The sequence below is a fragment of the Buteo buteo genome, chromosome 30, assembly GCF_964188355.1.
Source record: "Buteo buteo chromosome 30, bButBut1.hap1.1, whole genome shotgun sequence".
Taxonomy (NCBI): Eukaryota; Metazoa; Chordata; class Aves; order Accipitriformes; family Accipitridae; genus Buteo; species Buteo buteo.
The window spans coordinates 1,297,375-1,318,176 of record NC_134200.1 but is presented as its reverse complement, the minus strand read 5'-3'; the positions used below and the strand labels follow the sequence as shown (position 1 = coordinate 1,318,176).

At 50.5% G+C, this 20,802-nt stretch overlaps 1 protein-coding gene across 1 annotated transcript; it reads left to right on the top strand.

Annotated features, from left to right (window-relative positions):
- The first annotated feature begins 7,521 nt into the window (after positions 1-7,521).
- LOC142025775 (olfactory receptor 14C36-like) lies at positions 7,522-10,158 on the top strand. Its single transcript, XM_075018459.1, has 2 exons — positions 7,522-7,567; positions 9,197-10,158. The coding sequence occupies exons 1-2, from the start codon at positions 7,522-7,524 to the stop codon at positions 10,156-10,158; spliced, it is 1,008 nt and encodes a 335-aa protein (XP_074874560.1).
- The last annotated feature ends 10,644 nt before the right edge of the window (positions 10,159-20,802 follow it).

The following is a 20,802-nucleotide window of genomic DNA, read 5'->3' as shown; positions in this document are numbered from 1 at the left end:
CAGTGGCAGGGAAATAAACTGAAAGGAACAGGAAAACATACCTGATTAATACGTGGCTCAGAGGCTGGTGCCATTGGTGGAATTTGGGTTTTTTTGATCAGGGGGACGTTTACACAGCACCGGGCTTGCTGTCAACAGATGGAGTCCAGCTATCTCAACGGGGGAAAAGGATTCTCGCTCATGAGATGGTGGGGCTCATAGAGAGGGCTTTAAACTCGGTTTGAAGGGGGAAGGGGATAAACGTAGGCACACCAGAGATGAGCCTGGGGGCAGCATGCCAATGCTGGGGGTGGATTTGATAGCCCAGCTCAAGTGCATCTATGCCAATGCACGCAGCATGGGCAATAACCAGGAGGAGCTGGAAGCCATCGTGCAGCAGGATAGATACGACTTACTCGCCATCACAGAAACATGGTGGGATGACTCCCAGACTGGAGTGCTGCAATGGATGGCTATAAGCTCTTCAGAAGGGATAGACAAGGAAGGAGAGGTGGTGGGGTGGCTCTCTATGTTAGGGAGTGTTTTGATTGTGCAGAGCTACACATTTGTGATGTCAAAGTTGAGTGCTTATGGGTGAGGATGAGGGGGAAGGCCAACAAGGGAGATATTGTGCTGGGATTTTGTTATAGACCACCTAACCAGGTTGAAGAGGCAGGTGAATCATTCTACAGGAGGCTGGCAGTAGTCTCAGAATCGTGCAGCCTTGTTCTCGTGGGGAACTTCACCTTCCCAGACATCTGCTGGAAGTACAACATGGCACAGAGTGAGCAGTCTAGGAGGTTCCTGGAGTGTGTGGAAGATAACGTCCTGAGACAGATGGTAGGTGAGCCTACCAGGGGAGGAGCCTTGCTAGATCTACTGTTTACAAACAGGGAAGGACTGGTGGGAGATGTGATGGTCCGAGTACGTATGGGCTTAGCATCCATGAAATGATAGAATTCTCAATTCTCAGTGAGCCAAGGAAGGGCGTCACCAAAACCACCACTATGGGCTTCCAGAGGGCAAACTTTGGCCTCTTCAAGGCACTGGTTGAGAGAGTCCCTTGGGAGACCATCCTGAAGGGCAAAGGGGCACTGCATGACTAACTACTGAGGAAGAAGGCCAGCCTGGCTGAACAGGGAGCTTTTGCTAGGACTCAAGAAAAAAGGGAGAGTTTATTATCTCTGGAAGAAAGGGCGGGCAACTTGGGAGGAGTACAGGGGTCTTGTTAGGCCATGCAGAGAGGAAATTAGAAAGGCAAAAGCTCAGCTAGAACTCAATCTGGCCACTATTGTAAAAGGGACAACAAAAAATGTTTTTATAAATATGTTAACAATGAAAAGAATTCCAAGGAGAGTATCTGTCCTTTAGTGGATAGAGAAGGGAATGTTGCCACCAGAGATGAGGAAAAGGCTGAGGTACTTACTGCCGCCTTTGCCTCAGTCTTTAGTAGTAAGACCAGTTATCCTCAGGGTACTCAGCCCCCTGAGCTGGAAGGCAAGGGCAAAGAGCAGAATATACCCCCCTTAATCCAAGAGGAAATAGTTAGTGACCTGCTTCACCATCTGGACACTCACAAATCTACGGGTCCAAACAGGATCCATCCAAGAGTACTGAGGGAACTGGCAGAGGTGCTTGCCAAGCCACCCTCCATCATCTATCAGCAATCCTGGTCAACAGGGGAGGTCCCAGAGGACTGGAGGCTTGCCAATGTGATGCCCATCTACAAGAAGGGCCTGAGGGAGGATCCGGGGAACTACAGGCCTGTCAGCTTGACCTTGTTACCAGGGAAGATTATGGAACAGTTTGTCTTGAGAGCACTCACATGGCAAGTCCAGGACAAGCAGGGGATCAGGCCCAGTCAGCATGGGTTCATGAAAGGCAGGTCTTGCTTGGCCAACCTGATCACCTTCTATGACCAGGTGACCCGCCTAGTGGATGAGGGAAAGGCTGTGGATGTTGTCTACCTGGATTCAGCAAGGCCTTTGACGCTGTCTCTCATGGCATACTCCTTGAGAAGCTGGCGTCTCATGGCTTGGGCAAGTGTACTCTTTGCCAGGTGAAGAACTGGCTGGATGGCTGTGCCCACAGGATTGTGGTGAATGGAGTTAAATCCAGTTGGCAGCCGGTCACAAGTGGTGTGCCCTAGGGCTCAGTAGTGGGGCCAGTTCTGTGTAATATCTTTATCAATGATCTGGATGAAGGGATCGAGTGCACCCTCAGTAAGTTCACAGATGACACCAAGTTGGGAGGGAGGGTTGATCTGCTCGAGGGTAGGAAGGCTCTGCAGAGAGATCTGGACAGGCTGGATCAATGGGCCGAGGCCAGTTGTCTGAGGTTCAACAAGGCTCAGTTCCAAGTCCTGCACATGGGTCACAACAACCCCATGCGGCGCTACAGGCTTGGGGAAGAGTGGCTGGAAAGCTGCCCAGCAGAGAAAGACCTGGGGGTGCTGGTTGACAGCTGGCTGAATATGAGCCAGCAGTGTGCCCAGGTGGCCAAGAAGGCCAACGGCATCCTGGCCTGCATCAGAAAGAGTGTGGCCAGCAGGAGCAGGGAAGTGATCATTCCCCTGTACTTGGCACTGGTGAGGCCACACCTCGAGTCCTGTGTTTCATTTTGGGCCCCTCACTACAGGAAAGACATTGAGCTGCTGGAGCATGTCCAGAGAAGGGCAACCAAGTTGATGAAGGGCCTGGAGCACCAGTCTTATGAGGGAACTGTGGTTGTTTAGCCTGGAGAAGAGGAGGCTGAGGGGAGACCTTATTGCTCTCTACAACCCCCTGAAAGTGAAGTGGGTGCTGGTCTCCTCTGTCAGGTGGTTGGAGATAGGACAAGAGGAAATGGCCTCAAGTAGGTGGCAGGGGAGGTTTAGCTTGGATATTAGGAACAATTTTTTTACTGAGAGGGTTGTCAAACATTGCAATGTGCTGCCCAGGGAAGTGGTGGAGTCACCATCCTTGGAGGTATGAAAAAAACGTGTAGAAGAGGCACTACGGAACGTGGTTTAGTGGGCATGGCTGATGGTTGGACTCGATGATCTTGAAGGTCTTTCTTCAAAATAAATGATTCTAAGCTTCTATGCTTCTATGATTCTATGAGCTGAATCATTGAGCTACAGACTTTAGAGGGAAAAACTTAGATTTGAGAAATCATGACGCAAGTCCCACATGGCCACTGAGAGAAATGATGGATGGGGGTGGGGGGGCAGGACCAACGATGGTGAAGGGACACAGGAGCAAGATGGCCCATACACTGTCTGACAGAAACAATCTTACCTTTCCTACATATTCGGACTTCATCCTGTGATGCTCTGGATAAATATGAATTGGAAAAGGCTGATATCACTTTTTCTGGTAGCAGAAAGACAAAGAAAATTGGAAAAAAAACCAAAAAATCCTTGTTCCTTATCATTTCAATCTTTTCTGCTTGGCTACACTGCTGAAATTTCGCCACAGAAGACTTGAAGAGTTAGGGAAAGTTATGCGCAGAGACATGGCTTGATAGGGTGTTTTGCATGTTAAGGAGCCCTCTGGTGCCCAGTTCCTGAACTGCAGATACTGAAAGCAGGAACAAGCCTCTGACAAAGTGGAAGGCAGAAGAACACCCGAGTTTCTGAGGCCGTTGGAGGCCCCACTGAGGGCCAACACTGACAAAGCCAAGCAGGGAATGCCCAGTCAATGTGTCGGTCCCTGGGGGCTAAATAGGCAAAAACTTGGAGACACTGGTTGCAGGTGGCAAAGGCAATGAGCTGGTGTCTCTGATCACATGTAAGCCCTTGGTGTTTGTTAATCACCAGAGTGGCCAAGCCCTGACCCCCAGGGCCTGGTAGAAGAGGTCCTTTCCCTCATGCATTGCTCAGGGCTCTAACGAGGGTCAGTGTGAGTGTGGGTGTGTGTACAACTTGGTGGTAGATTTTGTTGCTTTAAACATAAAGTTGTGGTGTTCCCGGGATCTGGCAATGCCTGTGAGTTCCCCACAACCCATCCAGCCTCCCTCATAGCCCTGCTGACAGTCCTGAATCACCTGAGATGTCCCAGGCCCAGACTTGTTTGCATCCCCAGGTTGGATCCATATCCCAGCACAGCACTGCCGTTCCTCCTACTGCTGCCCTAAAAATCAGAACTTGAACTATTCCACAGTAGCATGACTGCCACTTGCTCCTTTGGGTCCTCTTCTGGCCTGTAACACACTCTCTGCTACACACACCCCGCTCTCTCCCGGCACTCGCACGAGTCTCCCAAAAGGTTCTCACTTCCCCTGCAGTAACGAGACCTCACTCCAGGAGGTTCATGCATTCTCCAGGCTCACTGCCTAATCACTACTGAGAAGTTAGGAAGCTCTCAAGGCTTTCTTCAGATAATGACCATGTTTCTTCATTCACCATTCATGGATCCGAGAACGACCAGTGGAGGAAACACCTCAAGATGTGCGAGGGAAGGACCTCCCTGAGGCACCTCTGTACTCTTGGAGGTCTGAGTGTTTTTACAAGGCTCCAGGAGTTCATGTGGTGCCATGCATTTGGTGTTCTGTTCTTGAAACACAAAGCCTTGAGCTGATCCAGGCTCCCTCAGAGTGGCCTATTGTAGAGTGGCCTATTGTAACACAGCACTTCGTCATGTCAGTAAACTGAAGTTCTTTAATTTCATTAACTTCATTCCTGTCATTCACTCTTACTTGACAAGGTAGCTTTTAATTTCACGGTGTGTAACCTCTGGCATGAAGTTTTTAGACCAGTGCTTTTTTCACTCATTGCTAAGTGTTATCATTTAATGCAAAAGCTCTCTCCTGAGAGGAATACTTCTTTGCATGGGTACTTGGAGAGATCATTCTTTTGCTGGGAGGAGGCTGTCCTGTCAGGCCTGTCAGATTTGCTCATGCTCCTTCACCCTTCAGAGCTGCTTCCCATGGCACCACCTGGATCAGTCTCCCAAGTAAGTCAAAGACTTCTCCTCTGGAGTCCAGAGTCTGTTCCCTGCTACTGACCTTCCTCACTGCCCTTTGGTGTCTGAGACCCCACTGTTTCCTGGTCATGACAACCAAGGCTGATGCTGGTGATCACATCCTGACCAGCTTTTCCTTGTGGGCCACGGTCAGGTCCAGGTGACCATCACTTTTGTTGGCCCACCTAGCAGCTCTGTGAAGAAGTTGTCCCAAGATCCTTCAGGCTGTTGGCACCCTGTTGCTTTGCCTGGCCAGCGAATGCCAGCGCACTTCCAGTCCCCCATAGGCACCTGATCATTAACCTGGAGACATCCTCGGCTGCTGAAAAAAGACCTTTTCTGTTTCCTCTCCCGTCACCAAGTAGTTTGTAGCTGCCAGCACAGTGTCATTCTTACTGACTCCTCCGATCCTCAGTGACAAAAGCTAACCCAACCTGTTGCCCATCTCATAGAGGACCTCCATAAATCCAAGCTTCCCCTTCATACAGGGGGTATCCACCCTCCTCATTCTTGCCTCCGTGCTACATGACCTGTGGTTCCAGCCATCTAAAGGGACATAAGATTATCTCTACAATTCTCTCCTTAGAGCCCTACACCTAAGGAAGAGCATTTTAAATGATGCCTCACAGAGTCTGAGTGCCTTCCTTACTGGGATCAGAACAGACCAGCACTTCCTGGAGAAAAACACTCCCTCAGTACCCTTGATTGCAGCCCCTTTGGTCCCATGGAGTGGTAAGGGTTGTGGTTTGCTGGGTAAGCCCTGGCGTGATCCTCATCCACCGCTGGTTGTTCCCCTTTCCCTTCCAGAGTCCTGCCTCAAATCACAAAGGCCTGGGAGACCTTGCTGGTGGTAACTGAGGCAAGGAAGACATAGGCAATCTCAGATCTATCTACACCTTTTATCAGTTAATTTAATAGTGGTCCCGTAGTAATTCTCTTTCTTCTCGAAATGTTCCTGAGATAGCAGCAGCTCATCTTGGTGCCCTTGAATTGCCTTTAGAGTTTCAGCTGAGTTTTGGTATGAAGCATGGTTGTGCTTTGAGGATGCTATCTTTGAAGGCAAGATATACCCAGGAACACTGTTCAAATGCTTGGGCTGTTCCTTGGTTGGATCATCAAGGGAGTGAGAAAGGACCCCAGTGTGATATTCTTTGTGATGAGGCAATGCCTGCAGCTAATGGGTAGAAGAAGGGACAGAATTTGCCTCTCTGATGGCACCTGATGACTGGTGCCTCTGACTGATGGCAATCGTCAATGGCACAAAGGCACCAGATCATACTGTCCAAGATGCCATCTGGGGGTTCTGTCGCAGACCCTCCCTGAAGGAGAATTGCTTTTGGTGTAGGACCTGTGATTTCCATGCCAGCCCTGGCATCTCCTGTAGCTCTGTGGGCCTGGATCTTAACCTGGAATTGAATAGCTGCTCTGAATTCTGTAGCCCAAGGTGGGGCTGAACATGACACAACTGCCAATATTGTCACCAAGATCTAGTAAATGCAAAAAGATGGAGAAGAGCTCTGCTAGGCACATGACTCCATTCCAGCAGAGGAATAGGTCTATAGGCCACCCTGAACATCATGAGGAGGGACAGGTTCCTTTGCCCTTAATTTGAGCATCGGATGTCATTGCAGTTGGCCAAAGGAAATTCCCAGGGGCTGCAAAGAAGAGGTGCTCAGATGTTGTCCTGTCTCTATATCAGCCTGCACATAACTTGAATCTGTCTCTATAACCTGCACATCTCTCTGACCACCTCTGGCACCTCCAATGTCACCAGACAGTTGCATCTGAACACCTCACTCCTGGCCTCCATCACCATTAGTTAGCATGGGAGCTGAGGCAAGGAGCTGACATGTAGGTGCCTCTTTACTGCAGACCTGCACTGAGGCAGGAGGAATCCCAGCTCCTGTGGCTTTTTGGTGGGCATGGGAGGGAGCTGAGTCCCCTTCCAGCCCCAGGACTACAATCCCAGCATGAGATGCCTCCATGGACTCAGCTGGCTCCCTTCCCTCAGCAGGGCTAAAGGAGATCCCTGCCTGTCACTGTCTGCATGTCCTGCCCAATGATGGCACAAGAAAGAGGCTGCCCAGGGAAGGGGCTGAGTCACCCTCCTTGGAGGTATTTCAAAGACACGGAGTTAAGGGACATGGTTTAGTAGTGGACTAGCTGGTGTTAGGTTCACCGTTGGACTTGGTGATCTTAAGGGTCTTTTCCAACCTCAGTGATTCTATGATTCTCGGTGAAGTTGATTCTTGGACCCAAGTCTGTCTCTCAGCAGAGCAATGACCCTGCTGGAAAGCAGTGTCTCTCCCCAGGTGCGGGAGGGAACATCAGTGATTGCTTCAGCCTGTTTCCCAGCAGGTTCCCCTGGAGGCCCAGGGACACCTGGAGGGAGCCCAGAGAGGGAAGGAAAATTGTCACCATGGGCTGGTCCTCTGCTGCTGAGCTGGGCTGGGCTCCTGGGACAGAGGGAGCTCCTGGCAAGCAGGCAGCGCTGCAGAGAGACAGCTCTGCCCAGGAGCAGGGCTGGGGGCACTGCCTGCAGGCATCGAGAGGAGACCTGCAAGGCAGAGAGAGCTTAAAGGCAGCGTGGAGTGGGAGGATGCTGAGAGCTCACTGCGGGAGAAATCTTCACAGCCCTCTGCATGGTGAGTCTGTGGGTGCAGGGCAACAGAGCTTCAGTTCCTGCAGGGATCTCCGAACACTGGCACAGCTGACAGTGTATAGGATTTGGCAGGACTGTCTTTGATTCTCTGTTGTAGAGGAGAAGGGTGTGCTCCAGAGCAGGGCTTCCCTGCTGCCCTGTCAGAGGGACAGGGCATGAGGGCTGCCTTCTCCTGGCACCAGCTGCAGGGCTGTGAAGCCGGGTGTGCATGCAGGGGTGCCCAGGGCTGTCCTTCAGAGCAGGGTCCTGGTGTTTCAGGGGCTGAGTGGTGGAGCAGGGACTTTGCTGCCTGCCAGGGTCAGCACTCAGCCTGCGCAGGGAACTCCCCATGACAGCGTGGGGAGAAGGTGTGGGTGAAAGAAATGACCCCTGGAAGGGCAGAGCAGGGTGCTTCTGCTGTTGAGCGCATGCTGCGCAGGTCACATTTGCTCACAGCTTAAGCTTGGGCATGGATTTTGGAGAAGAACATCAAGGCAGCATTTACCTTTAAGGTAAGGAGTCTTTGCTATGAATTTTTCTCATCCTCGTGAGTGGTTGTGCAGTGTGACATTAAAATATATTTCTCCCCTCTGGAGAAGGCACCGAGATTCTAGTTGTCCTTAGGACTTGTCTCAAGTGCTCCTTAACCCCTGCACACACAGAGATGCCACTGGGCACTGCCCGGCTGCCAGGAGGGGTCTGCAGGGCAGAGCTGAGCACACAGCGGGTGGGATGGGGTCTGTGAGCAGGGACAGGGAGGTGACAAGAGGACGGAGAAGCAGCTGCTGACAGGGACAGGTCCAGGCAGCAGAGACAGGGGCAGGGAGAGAGCGGGAGCTGCTCCCAGAAATGCCATGGGAGGGGGATTCAGGCACCTCCCTGCCATCACCGGAGAAAACCCGTGGTCTTTTGTCCCACCCAGCAGAGCCTCTGCCCTTATGGCCATGGGGACTCAGTCACCTTCTCAGTTGGGTCAGCCCTGAAGAGAAGAAATTATCAAATGCCCTACCATCTGTCCCTCTCCTGCCTCCATTGGCAGCAGGTCTGTAGTGTTTATCCATTTTTGTCCTCCTGTCCCTGCTCCTCTTGTTGTTGTCACTGGAGAGGAATGGGGAGGGGGGATTTGGGTGCATTTCAGAGATTTGTCCATGTGAGTTAAATATCCCAGTCCCCTTCTAATCCCCAGGCTCCCAGTGATGCAAATGACAAAACTCTCCTTTCAGCACAGCTCATCTTTAGGACATTTGCTTCTTTCCCTGCCAAAAGCACTCCTGAAGTGATGTGTGGAAACCAGAACAAATACTCAAAACAAAATCCCCAGTTTGGGTTGAAGTGGGAGTGACAAAGCTGCAAAGCTCTTTGATATGACAAATGGATTTAATCTAAGATGACCCCATGTTCCTATTTACCTCTTGCTGTAGGTCAGGACTGACTCCCCTGTAGCCCACAGCAGAGCCCGCTGCTCCCAGTGGCACCCTCAGCCAGCACCAACCATATGTCTCAAGAAAGGGACCTGCCAAAGGCCTTTCTGAAATAGGAGAGGCAGCTTCGGTGGTGTTTCTATGAGAAATGCATTACGTTTAGCTCAGAGAATTTTCATCTAACTTGTCACTGTCTTTACCCTCTTGAACAGTGCCTCATGCCCAGAAGAAGCTAATGTCCAACAGCAGCTCCATCACCGAGTTCCTCCTCCTGGCTTTTGCAGACACGCGGCAGCTGCAGCTCTTGCACTTCTGGCTCTTCCTGGGCATCTACCTGGCTGCCCTCCTGGGCAACGGCCTCATCATCACCACTGTAGCCTGCGACCACCGCCTCCACACCCCCATGTACTTCTTCCTCCTCAACCTCTCCCTCCTCGACCTGGGCTCCATCTCCACCACTGTCCCCAAATCCATGGCCAACTCCCTGTGCGACACCAGGGCCATCTCCTACTGGGGATGTGCTGCACAGGTCTTTTTCTTTCTCTTCTTGGTTGTAACGGAGTATTGTGTGCTCACCATCATGGCCTACGACCGCTACGTTGCCATCTGCCAACCCTTGCACTACGGGACCCTCCTGGGCAGCAGAGCTTGTGTCCACATGGCAGCAGCTGCCTGGGGCAGTGGGTTCCTCTATGCTGTGCTGCACACCGCCAATACATTTTCACTACCACTCTGCCAAGGCAATGCTGTGGGCCAGTTCTTCTGTGAAATCCCCCACATCCTCAAGCTCTCCTGCTCACGCTCCTACCTCAGGGAAGTTGGCCTTCTTGACCTTAGTGTCTGTTTGGCATTTGGTTGTTTTGTTTTCATTCTTTTCTCCTATGTGCAGATCTTCAGGGCCGTGCTGAGGATCCCCTCTGAGCAGGGACGCCACAAAGCCTTTTCCACGTGCCTCCCTCACCTGGCCGTGGTCTCCCTGTTTATCAGCACTGCAGTGTTTGCCTACTTGAAGCCCCCCTCCATCTCCTCCCCATCCCTCAACCTGGTGATGGCAGTTCTGTACTCGGTGGTGCCTCCAGCAGTGAACCCCCTCCTCTACAGCATGAGGAACCAGGAGATCAAGGATGCCCTGAGGAAAATGATGAAGGGGTGCTTTTCAGAAGAAATTAACTGATTGTTTTCTTTTGCAGAGCATTCATAATGTAACTCATTACAGGCCCAGCATGTCTTCTCAGGTTCTTCATTGTGGTGGCGGTGGTATTTTCTTCATTTTTCTAGTGATAATGTGCACAATGAAATTTTATTATTCATCCCACTTCTAATTCACTGTCTACCTGTAGAATTTGACCCCGAGGCTGTGTAAATGAGGCGCAGTGCTCTCTCTGGATTTCAACACAATAAAGGACCCTGCAGTGACTTGTTTGCCGAGATCCTTCCTCTGAGATCTTGGTGAAGCTGCAGGGTATTGACTCTGTGCAGAGGGGAAGGGGAAAAGACTCTCAGCACAGCAGCACTGCCAGGCAGCAGCAGCACTTGGTCTTCCCAGAGCTGCTCTCTTTCCACTCCCACACTCTCCTTCTGAGACCCTGGCTCGGTGTAAGGGCTGAGTGCTCTGGCAGCTCGGTCACAGTCCTGCTGTGTGGCAGGAGTCTTGAGGGAGAATCTTGGTTCTGAGGAATTGCTGTATTTACACTGGCTTTGTCACTCTGTCCACTGCCCCACTGGCCACTGAGACCAGGGTTGCCTCAGCTGCCTTCCTTGTGCTGACAACACATTTAGAGAAGCCCTTTTGGGTGCCCTCCCCGTGAATGGCCATTTCTATCGACCACTGAGCTCTGGCTTTGCTGGCTCCATCCCTGCACCCACAGGCCAGGTGTCTGTCTGCTCCTGGGCAGGCTGTTCCCCCTCCAGCCTCCCTGCACTTCCTTCTGGTGTTGGACCTCCTACATCAAGAGGGTCCCTCTTCATCCACGCTGACCTCTTGCCAGGCCCTGCTCGAGTTCCTGACATAGGACAGGGACTGCCTGGGTGGGTGGCAGCTCTGCAGGAAAGGGTCTGCGGATCTCTGGGTTACATTAGGCAAAAGAGGAGCCATCAGCCAAGATGGCCAACAACATCCTGGGCTGTATGAGCAGGAGCACAGCCAGTGGAAGTGATTATCTCCCTCTGCTCAGCACTTGTTACACCACAGCCAGCATACCTGCCCAGGTTTTGGTTCCTCACAATGCCAGAGAGACGCTGGCAAGCTGGAGAGCCACAAAAGTTCAGCAGAGGGCCACAGAGATGGTGAGTGTTGGAGCACTTGCCCTGCTAGGAGAGGCTGAGGGAGCTGGCCTTGTTCAGGCTGGGGAATGGAGGGCTTTGCAGAGAGGGTGTAACAGATATGCCTTGCCTACGGTGAGGTTTCCAAGAAGACACTGTGGTGCAAGGCAGGAGCACAGGAGGCAATGAGCTGAAAGACGAGAGGGTCAGGCTCAATGTAGGGAGAAGCTTTTGCAACGTGGGGACAGTCAGACATGGGAAGCCGTTTCCCAGAGATTGCGCTGCCTCCATTCCTGGCAGTTTCTCGGACCCATCTGGATAAAGCCATGAGAAACATGGTGTGAGCCTGCTTTGAGTGTAGTGTTCTCTACAGATATCTAGCAAGGTCCCTTCCAGCCTGGATGACACTTTCATTCCTTACTCTTTGTGTCCTCATCATTAGGGAAAGCACTCAGGTTCCCTCTGACTGTGGAAATAATTCACATCAGGTACAGGGCAGCATCACAGGCACCCCAAACCGTCCCAGTGACATCCCTGGCCTCATTTTTCATTTACGGGTTCCCTTTTCCCTCGCTCTCAAATTCTGCATTCTTATCATCCTCACACCTTCCAAGAAGTCCAGCCTCCCCTGGCTGGCTGGGATGGAGGTAATTTTCTTCATAGCAGCCTGTACGGTTCCATGTGTGGCATTTGTGACCAAACCAGTGTTGAATACACTCCCATCTTTTAGCTATTGCTGAACAATGCTTGCACAGGGCCAAGGCTTTTGCCATTCCTCACGCTTCTCTGCCAGGGAGTAGGCTGGGAGTGGGCAAGAAGTTGTGAGGGGACACAGCCAGGATGACTGACCCCAACTGACCAAAGGGATATCCCATCCCCTATGGTGTCACGCTCAGAGATAAAAGCTGGTGGAAGAAGAAGGAAGAGGGGGAACATTTGGATTTACACCATTTCTCTTCCCAAGTAACCGTTACTGGTGACAGAGCCCTGCTTTCCTGGAAATGACTAAACACCTGCCTGCCAATAGGAAGCAGTGAATGAATTCCTTGTTTTCCTTTGCTTGTGGGCACAGCTTTTGCTTTACCTATTCAAGTCTCCTCATCTTGACCCTTGAGTTGTTCTCACTTTGCCCCTCCGATTCTTTCCCCATCCATCAGGAGAGGGCAGTGCGTGAGCAGCAGGGTGGGGGCTTAGCAGCTACGTTGTGGACTTTTTTCTATTTTCACTACAGAGAGTAACGGTACCATGCCCTAGAATTTCTTCTCCTTCTTGATGATGATAAAGGTAATTTCTTGACCTTTACTCCTGTCATTCACTCTTACTTGACAAGACAGCTATAATTTCAGAGTATTTAGTCTCTGGCAGGCAGTTTTTAGAACAGTGCTTTTTCTCTCATTGCTAACTCTTTCTTATCCTGTCATGGTAACACCTGTCAGACAATGTTGCCCCTCATTCATCTCTGCTCTCTATCTTTCATCCTTATTTCAAGCGTGTCTGTGTTTGTGTGTGTGTGTGAGGAGCTAATTGTTTTACAAAGAAATGTCAAGGGACAGATCTGAAACTGGAGAAAAGCACAAAGCAGGCCAAATATTCATGTTGTGGATGCTGATACACCACCATTCTCTTCATTTTGGATCTCTGAAGACGTAACCCTTTAGCAGAGTGCCTGCAAGGTCTGAAGTCCCTCCATCTGCCCTGTAGGTCAGTACTGAAAGTGAAATTACTCCAGTCAGAGGTGGTGTTCTGATTCTCCTCACAGCCTACAACACCACAGGGTCAGGAGATATCCCAGGACACCTCAAGGGGCATCATACTCCTCTGGATCAAAAAGTGGAATCTCAGGGCTCATGGCCTACCAATACTTGTGTTCAGGGATCTGGTCAAATGACCCATCTCCGCCTCTGTAGAGGTGCTTGAGTTTGCTCAAGGAACCCTGGAGTTGATCCCCATCCACCACTGGTTGTCCTCCTCCACAGGAGGAGAACACAGGGGGCATCCCCTCAACACAGGGGGTATCCCCCATACCCATCCTCCCTGCCAGTCTCTCCAGCAGAGGCTGTTTTCCTCCTCTGCAGAACCCCATGCAGGCAAGCTGTCCCACCACATCTCATTGAATCCAAAATTGTCTCAGCTGTGTGACAAGCCACAAGGCTCTTCCAAACTGTCCAAATAGCCTGTTGCTGCTGTCACCGTCACATCCCCTTGTCCCACTGAAACTAAACTGTGCAGCCTCTGTATTAAACACACCCCTTGGCCATGTTTATAAGGGATACAAAACGCGCCTCAGCTACAGGGAAAAAGTTTCAGAGCTCCTTTGTGACTTGAACCTCTCTGAGAATTATTTGCCTACCTCAGCTGGTGGGAAGATATTCAGACCTTACCTCCAACCCTGGCAAGTCTCCTTTTCCTTTAGGATTTAGTATTTTGAGTACTGAAAGATTGAGAGAGGTACTCTCCTTGCCATTTTGTACATTGGTGCCAAAATTGACCTGTACCTGCAGACTATGTAAATAAGGGCATTTATGCCACAGACATTCCTTTGGTTGTGGTGATGCCAGAGGTGAAAGACGGTGCTTTGGTTCCCTCTGCAGGAACTCTGCAGAGATGCAGAGATCATGCATGGTTTCCTCACCATTCCTTACCAGCGTACCAAGGGCCATTTGCTACTACACTGTCAGAGGAGGTTTGGATTTGATGTGAGGACATGTTTCTTTCCCAAGAGGGTGGTCACACCCTGAAACAGGCTTCCTGGAGAGGTGGTGGATGCCCCATGCCTGTCAGTGTTGAAGAGGCATTTGGACAACGCCCTTAATACCACGCTTGAACTTTTGGTCAGCCCTGAAATGGTCGGGTAGTTGCACTAGATGATGGTTGTAGCTGAACTAGTCTAGTCTAGTCTAGTCTAGTCTCTTCTGTTCTGTTCTATTATACTCTGTTCCCTGTGCTCACCATGAGTCAAATACTGATGAGAGTGTTATTGGCCTGAAACGCCAGGGGGGTTTCAGCTCCAAAAACACTTTGAGGGACACAGAACACAAAGGTTACAAGTGGAAACAGGCTATTATTTTTATTTTTCTGAGTCTGTTTCAGAGCCGATGCTCACAAGTATTAACACCGTGTGCCCGTGTAGCCAGGAGCAGGCTGATGCATTCTTCAGTTGAGCTTGAGAAAACATCCTTTGCAGCCTGGCAAAGGCAAGTCACAGAGCTACAGAAAGTAGCAGCAGGAATACGCCAAGCAGTCCCTGTATCCTGAAGAGTGAGAACGTGAAGAATGAGAATCAGGACTGACCACACACAAAAGAAGAAGAAGGAGGAGGAGCAGGAGGAGGAGGTGTGTGGTACCGTCGGCTATTTTCCAAAGTATGACAGGTAGCGGTGAAAAGCCTATTTTTGCATTCGGAAACTTGATCCGCCGCTGTGCTTCTTGGCCAATGATGCATGAAAGACGCTCTCGTGCCGGCCCTGCGCTTGATTTGCATGCAGGGAGAGGTGAAAAGTGGCAGCTCCTGATGGGGCAGCAAGCGTGGAGCCCTTCCGAGCACAGGCTGTTTTGCCCAAGCCAGAAGCCCTGGGGAAATGGAGCAAAGGGAAGAGCAGAGCTCGCTCCCGCTCCAGACTGGCCCTGGGCAAGAGAGCCCGAGAGAGCCAGGGCACGAGCGGTGCCTTGGAGGTGCAAGAGCAGCAGGCAAGGACCTGGGCGAAAGGGCCCAGAGGAGCCCTGACAAGTGGTCCTGCTCAGTGCTGCAGAGGAAGGCAAAAAACTGCCCCGGGGGAAAATTCCTTCCTGACCCCAGAGCTGGTGATTGACTATTCCTTGAGCACGTAAGACCTGCTTCCTGGTCCCACAGGCTGGTCACACCTCCCAGGGGATGCCCAGCCTCAGATTTCTTCAAGGCAGCTACACAAGTTGATTTTACTCCTTTGGAGGAAGCGCTTTCCTCTGGGATCCACCCAAAACTCCTCCCAGGCATCTCCCAGAGTCTTTTGAGCTGTCCTTTACGTACCTAAGATCTCAGGTGTCAGCCCCAGACTCCCACAAGGAAGCTACCCTTGAGGTTTTTTCTTCTTTGCTGGAAGCTCTCGCCTCTGGGATCCACCTGTGACTCCTCCCAGCAGCTCCCAGAGGCTTTTGACCTCCCTTTTTGGGACCTGAGATCCCAGGTAGCAGCCACAGACTTCTCCAAGGCAGCTACCCAAGATGAGTTTTCTCCTTTGTAGGACGCCCTTTCCGCTTGGATCCACTGGAGATCCCAGTTAGCAGCCCCAGACTTCTCCAAGGAACCAAGCCGAGATGATTTTTTTCCTTTGCAGGAAGCTCGCTCCTCCAGGATTGACCCAAGACTCCTCCCAGGCATCTCCCAGAGTCTCTTGAGCTCTGCTTTACGTACCTAAGATCCCAGGCAGCAGTCCCAGACTTCTCCAAGGAAGCTACCCTTGAGGGTTTTTTGTCTTTTTTGGAGGAAGCTCTCCCTCCAGCATCCCCCTGTTAGGCTCACCTCAGCCTCTGATATAGACAATTCTTGGCATCCCCCGGTCACTCCAGAGGTCCAGATGGGTTCTGTGCCCCTGTACCCTGATGGCACCAGTGTATGCTGTGCACCAGTGTCTACCAAAGCCTTATACTTCTGTGGCTCTGATGTGGCAGGCCATTGAATCCTCACAGTCCAGTATATCTGGTCATCCCTTTCCTCCTCCTGGCCAAAGGCAGGGACCCTCTATTGCTGTTCCTCGTCAGAGTATTCACTGTCTGACCCTTGCGGCGCCAAACCACAATTCCCCTCGCTGGAATCAAGGGAGGTGGTTTCAGCTCTTCTATGCCTGGAGGATCGCTGAGTGCTTTCTTGGGCCTCTACAGCAACTACGCTGACAGCCTTCTTCTCAGGTGTCCTGGTTTCAGCTGGGATAGAGTTAATTGTCTTCCTAGTAGCTGGTACGGTGCTATGTTTTGAGTTCAGTATGCAAATAATGTTGATAACACTGATGTTTTCAGTTGTTGCTAAGTAGTGTTTAGACTAAAGTCAAGGATTTTTCAGCTTCTGATGCCCAGCAAGCAAGAAAGCTGGAGAGGCACAAGCAGTTGGCACAAGACAGAGGCAGGGCAGCTGACCCAAACTGGCCAATGGTGTATTCCATACCATGTGACGTCCCATCTAGTGTACAAACTGGAGGGAGTGGGGGGCGGGGAATCGCCGCTCAGGGACTAGCTGGCTGTCGGTCGGCAGGTGGGGAGCAATTGCACTGCGCATCATTTGTACATTACAATCCTTTTACTATTACTCTTGTCATTTTATTAGTGTTATCGTTATCATTCTTAGTTTCTTCTTTTCTGTTCTATTAAACCGTTCTTATCTCAACCCAGGAGTTTTACTTCTTTTTTCCGATTTTCTCCCCCATCCCACTGGATGGAGGGGAGTGAGTGAGCGGCTGCGTGGTGCCTAGTTGCTGGCTGGGGTTAAACCACGACATCAGGTGACCCCTTCCTAACAGCTTTCTTCCCTCTCAGTTCGTGTACATGGGCTTCCAGCTTAAAGGTGGGTTCGCCATCCCGCTTCTTCATGTCCTCCCCTTGGGCACGCAGGAAGAACCAGAGTGCACCACGCAGCATACACCTTGGGCTCCCTTTCCCTCTGACTGGGGCAGGAGAGGACTGATTTCTTGCAGTGTCCCTAACAGCCAAGGCACTGTCCTGTAGGGATGAGGAGACACAGAGATTTTCTTCAAAGTTTTGGAGCCAAGACGACACTTTCTCCACAGTTGGTGTTTCCATATCTGGGCAATACACTGCTGCCAAGCTGCTAGAATATGACGCTGGGGCACCTTGAATCACCTTTTTCCACATGGTCTGTGTGCACAGGACAGCCTCTGGATCTTTGGAGACCTCCTCGTCATCTAGATCACTGTAGATGACTTCCAGCACTGCTAACTCTCTCAGGTACTGGATGCCTTCATCTGCGGTAGTCCACTTTCCTGAGGAGAGGAGCTGGCTCCAGAGACTGCAAATTGCTGCCTTTTTTCCAATTCCTCTTTCAATTCCCCGGTTTCTAGCGAGGGATCCCAGCTGTTGGGCTTCCTTGCCTTCCAGTTGCTGACTGTCGGCCTTGTTACCCCAGCATCGGAGCGGCCAGGCAGCAATCCGCTCACCTGGCTGGTGGCTGTAGTCTTTCTGCACGTCTCGAAGTTCTGAGGAGGTCAGGGACCGGGTAGTTTCCGCTTCCTGTTTAAGTTCTCTCACTCCTTCCTCCAATTTCTTTGTCAAAGGACCGGCTTCTACATCAAACCTTTCCTCTTCTTCTTCTTCCCTTACTAATCGATGACATGGACCCGTTGATCTCCTTGTCCACTGTTTCTTTTTTGCTACTGGGGCAATTACTGTAGTTGTTGTTGTTTGGGTCCCTATCTCAACCGTGGTCCTCTGAGAGTGTTGGACTACGGCTCGGTAGGCGTAGGCCAGGCCCCAGTACAGTGCAAGAAGCTGCTGGTTTTCACTGGGATAGGCAAGGCAACCTTCTATCAGGTGGCACGTCAGTTTGCCAGGGTTGCTTGTCTGTTTGGGTGTAAAGTTCCAGGTTATGGGAGGTGATAACCATCCTAGGAATCTGCCCAAATCCTTCCATATAACCTGCTACCCAGAACCGGTCGCTTGAGGGCACATTTCAGTATTGCCTCACCCGAAACATCTTCTCTTACACTAGGATGAGACCAGATTCCACAACACACATAATATACCACCAGTACTAATTATTAGTCTTGAACAGCTCACGTAAGGGTGAACAAGGACCTCGGAGCCTGCATAATAAAACCATCCACATCAATGCCAGGTAGGGAGAGGGAGATGTGTCCCCTCATCTCCTCCACAAGATAGCTCCCACAGCACAACAAAGCCATCAGTGCCAGGACAAAGCACACAGCCATTATTTGCATTACCACGTTCCCAAACTCGGCAAGATAGAGATAAGCAAGCAGCCAACAAACCCCGTGACCTGCACAGGAGCTTGCCACTTAATAACTAGATATGGCACGCTTAATGCAAAATTGCCGTTGTCGAGCCCCACGTTGGGTGCCATAAAGGACTGTGGTGGGTTGACCCTGGCTGGGCGCCAGGTGCCCACCAAAGCTGCTCTATCGCCCCCCCTCCTCAGCTGGACAGGGGGGAGAAAATATAACAAAAGACTTGTGCGTCAAGATACGGACAGCTTAATAAAGTGAAAGCAAAGAAAAACAAATGATGTTATTCTCTACTTCCCATCAGTAGGCGATGCCTGGCTGCTTCCCAGGAAGCAGGGCTTCGGTACATGTAGTGGGTGCTCTGGAAGACAAAATGCCCCCCCTCTGTCTCCCTTTACTTAGCTTTTATATCTGAGCTGACGTCATATGGTATGGAATATCTGTTTGGTTAGTTTAGGTCAGCTGTCCTGGCTATGTCCCCTCCCAAGATCTTTCCCAGCCCCAGCCTGCCAGTGAGGGGGGCAAAAATGTTGGAGAGACAGCCTTGCTGCTGTGCCAGCAGTAGCCAAAACACTGGTGTGTTATCGACACCTTTCTAGCTACCGATGCAGAGCACAGGGCTCTGAGGGCTGCTATGGGGAGAATGAACTGCATCTCAGCCAGACCCAATACAGGAACAGAAAGGGAGAAATAAAATGAGGGAGAAAGGCTGAGGAGCAGAGAAATGAAGGATAGTGAGATGGAGAAATCAATAAAAAAGGGATGAGGAGCCCTGCAGGGACGTGGCAGAAGAAACACAGCGTCGGGGAGCATCACGCAGCCCCGCTCGCCTTCTCCCTCGGCACAGTCGCAGCCCGGCAGTGCTCCGCAGCTGGGGGCCATCGTCTGACCCCCACAACGCGTCACCTCCTCCCCTGGACTCCCTCAAAGACCCTCGCTCCGTGCAAAGGGTGCGCAAAGGAGACAGCGAGTGTTTATTCAGTCACACTGATAGCGTATTTCCATACATTCTGTATGGTATGTCTAAATATTTTGATGGTTTTAGTATTTTGTACCAGCCGTGGAACCTGGTTTGCTGCTAGGTGACTGTACAAGTGAGATGTGGTAAATAATTATTAGAAATCTTAATCTAACGCTATTGTTATAAACGCTCGTGACAAATTGGAGGAACCAATTTGTATTGGATAAAAAAATCGAATTTATTAGCAAGCGATAAGAGAGCAAAACAGCGCTGGGCGGCCGGGGAGGCAATGCTCCGCCACAAGCTCGCAACTTTAGGTTACAGTTACATTCCTTATATACATTTCATGTACCCCTTTCTTGTAAGTCTCCGCCTTGTCCTGCTTCTTCTTTCTTCACTTGTGCAGGTCTGTTACTATGCAGATTTGGTAGATCTTCTCAAGGATGAGTGTCCTTTGATGTAGAATGTCTTTTGATGTGGAGAAATACAGTCTTGGCAATTGCAGCTGTTGTCCTTCCTCTCCTGATCTAGTGAGTCATAGCCATTACTTTTTTCCCCCTTATCTAGTAAGTTATAGCCATTACTTTTTTCCCCCTTATCTAGTAAGTTATAGCCATTGGCCTCTTCCCGTGACCTTTACGCATCATTTAAGCAAGTCTTGTTATTTATACAAGGCATATGTTAACTCTCAATATGTCTCTTCCCCCTTCTCGATTTTATGAACAAAGTTAACCCGTTCATTACACTATGATTGAAACAATAGACAAAAGTATAGCCAAGCAATTAACTAGTAATTATTCGTAAGTTTTGCAGTTCTTTGCTCTTACGACTAGATGTTCCTGTACGCTAGATGAGAACAATGCTGAAACTGAGCACATGTGATTGAAGCTGCGTAAAGCTTCAAGATCAAAGAACAAGGACAAGAATAAAGACTTCAAGGACAGCCAGCAAGAACTTCAAATGGGTCGGTGGTCGCAAAAGCAGCCCTTCAACTCAAATGGATCCTTCATTGTGCATGATCGGATGTAGGCAGTACCAAGATAGTCAGTTGCAATCATTTTTATGTATATATATATACTAATCTGATTAATATGCAATTAGTTATTCTGTGTAACCTGTTTGTGCTAAAGCTGTGGCATGCACGCTAGGGGGAATTATCCCCCGTGCATCCAGCACTTCAATAAAGAATGCCTGCTTTCTAAAACTCCAAAACAACTCTTAGAGAAGTTCTTCGACTGGCTTTCCGGTATCACAGGTGCTTATGATGTCACATGTGATTGAGTAGGTGACACGGCCCAGGTGATGGCAAACAGAGCTGGAGATGGAGGGGAAGAAGCTGGGGTGTTGGCAGTGAGGACACTCCTGCTGTGCAGGTGCTTATGATGTCACTAGTGGCTGAGTAGCTTATAGAGCTGGAGCATGTAACTTGTTCGTGCAGCAGCTTCTGATGTCACTGGTGGCTCTGTAGCTCTTTGGGCAGGATAATGCAGATACTGAAAGCATGAACAAGCCCCTAAAGAAGTGGAAGGCAGAAAAAAACCCCAAGATTCTGGGGGTGTTGGAGGCCACACTGCGGGCCAAGACTGACAAAGCCATCTCTCTCCCTGCACTCACTCGTGTCTCCCAAAACCTTCTCACTTCCCCTGCA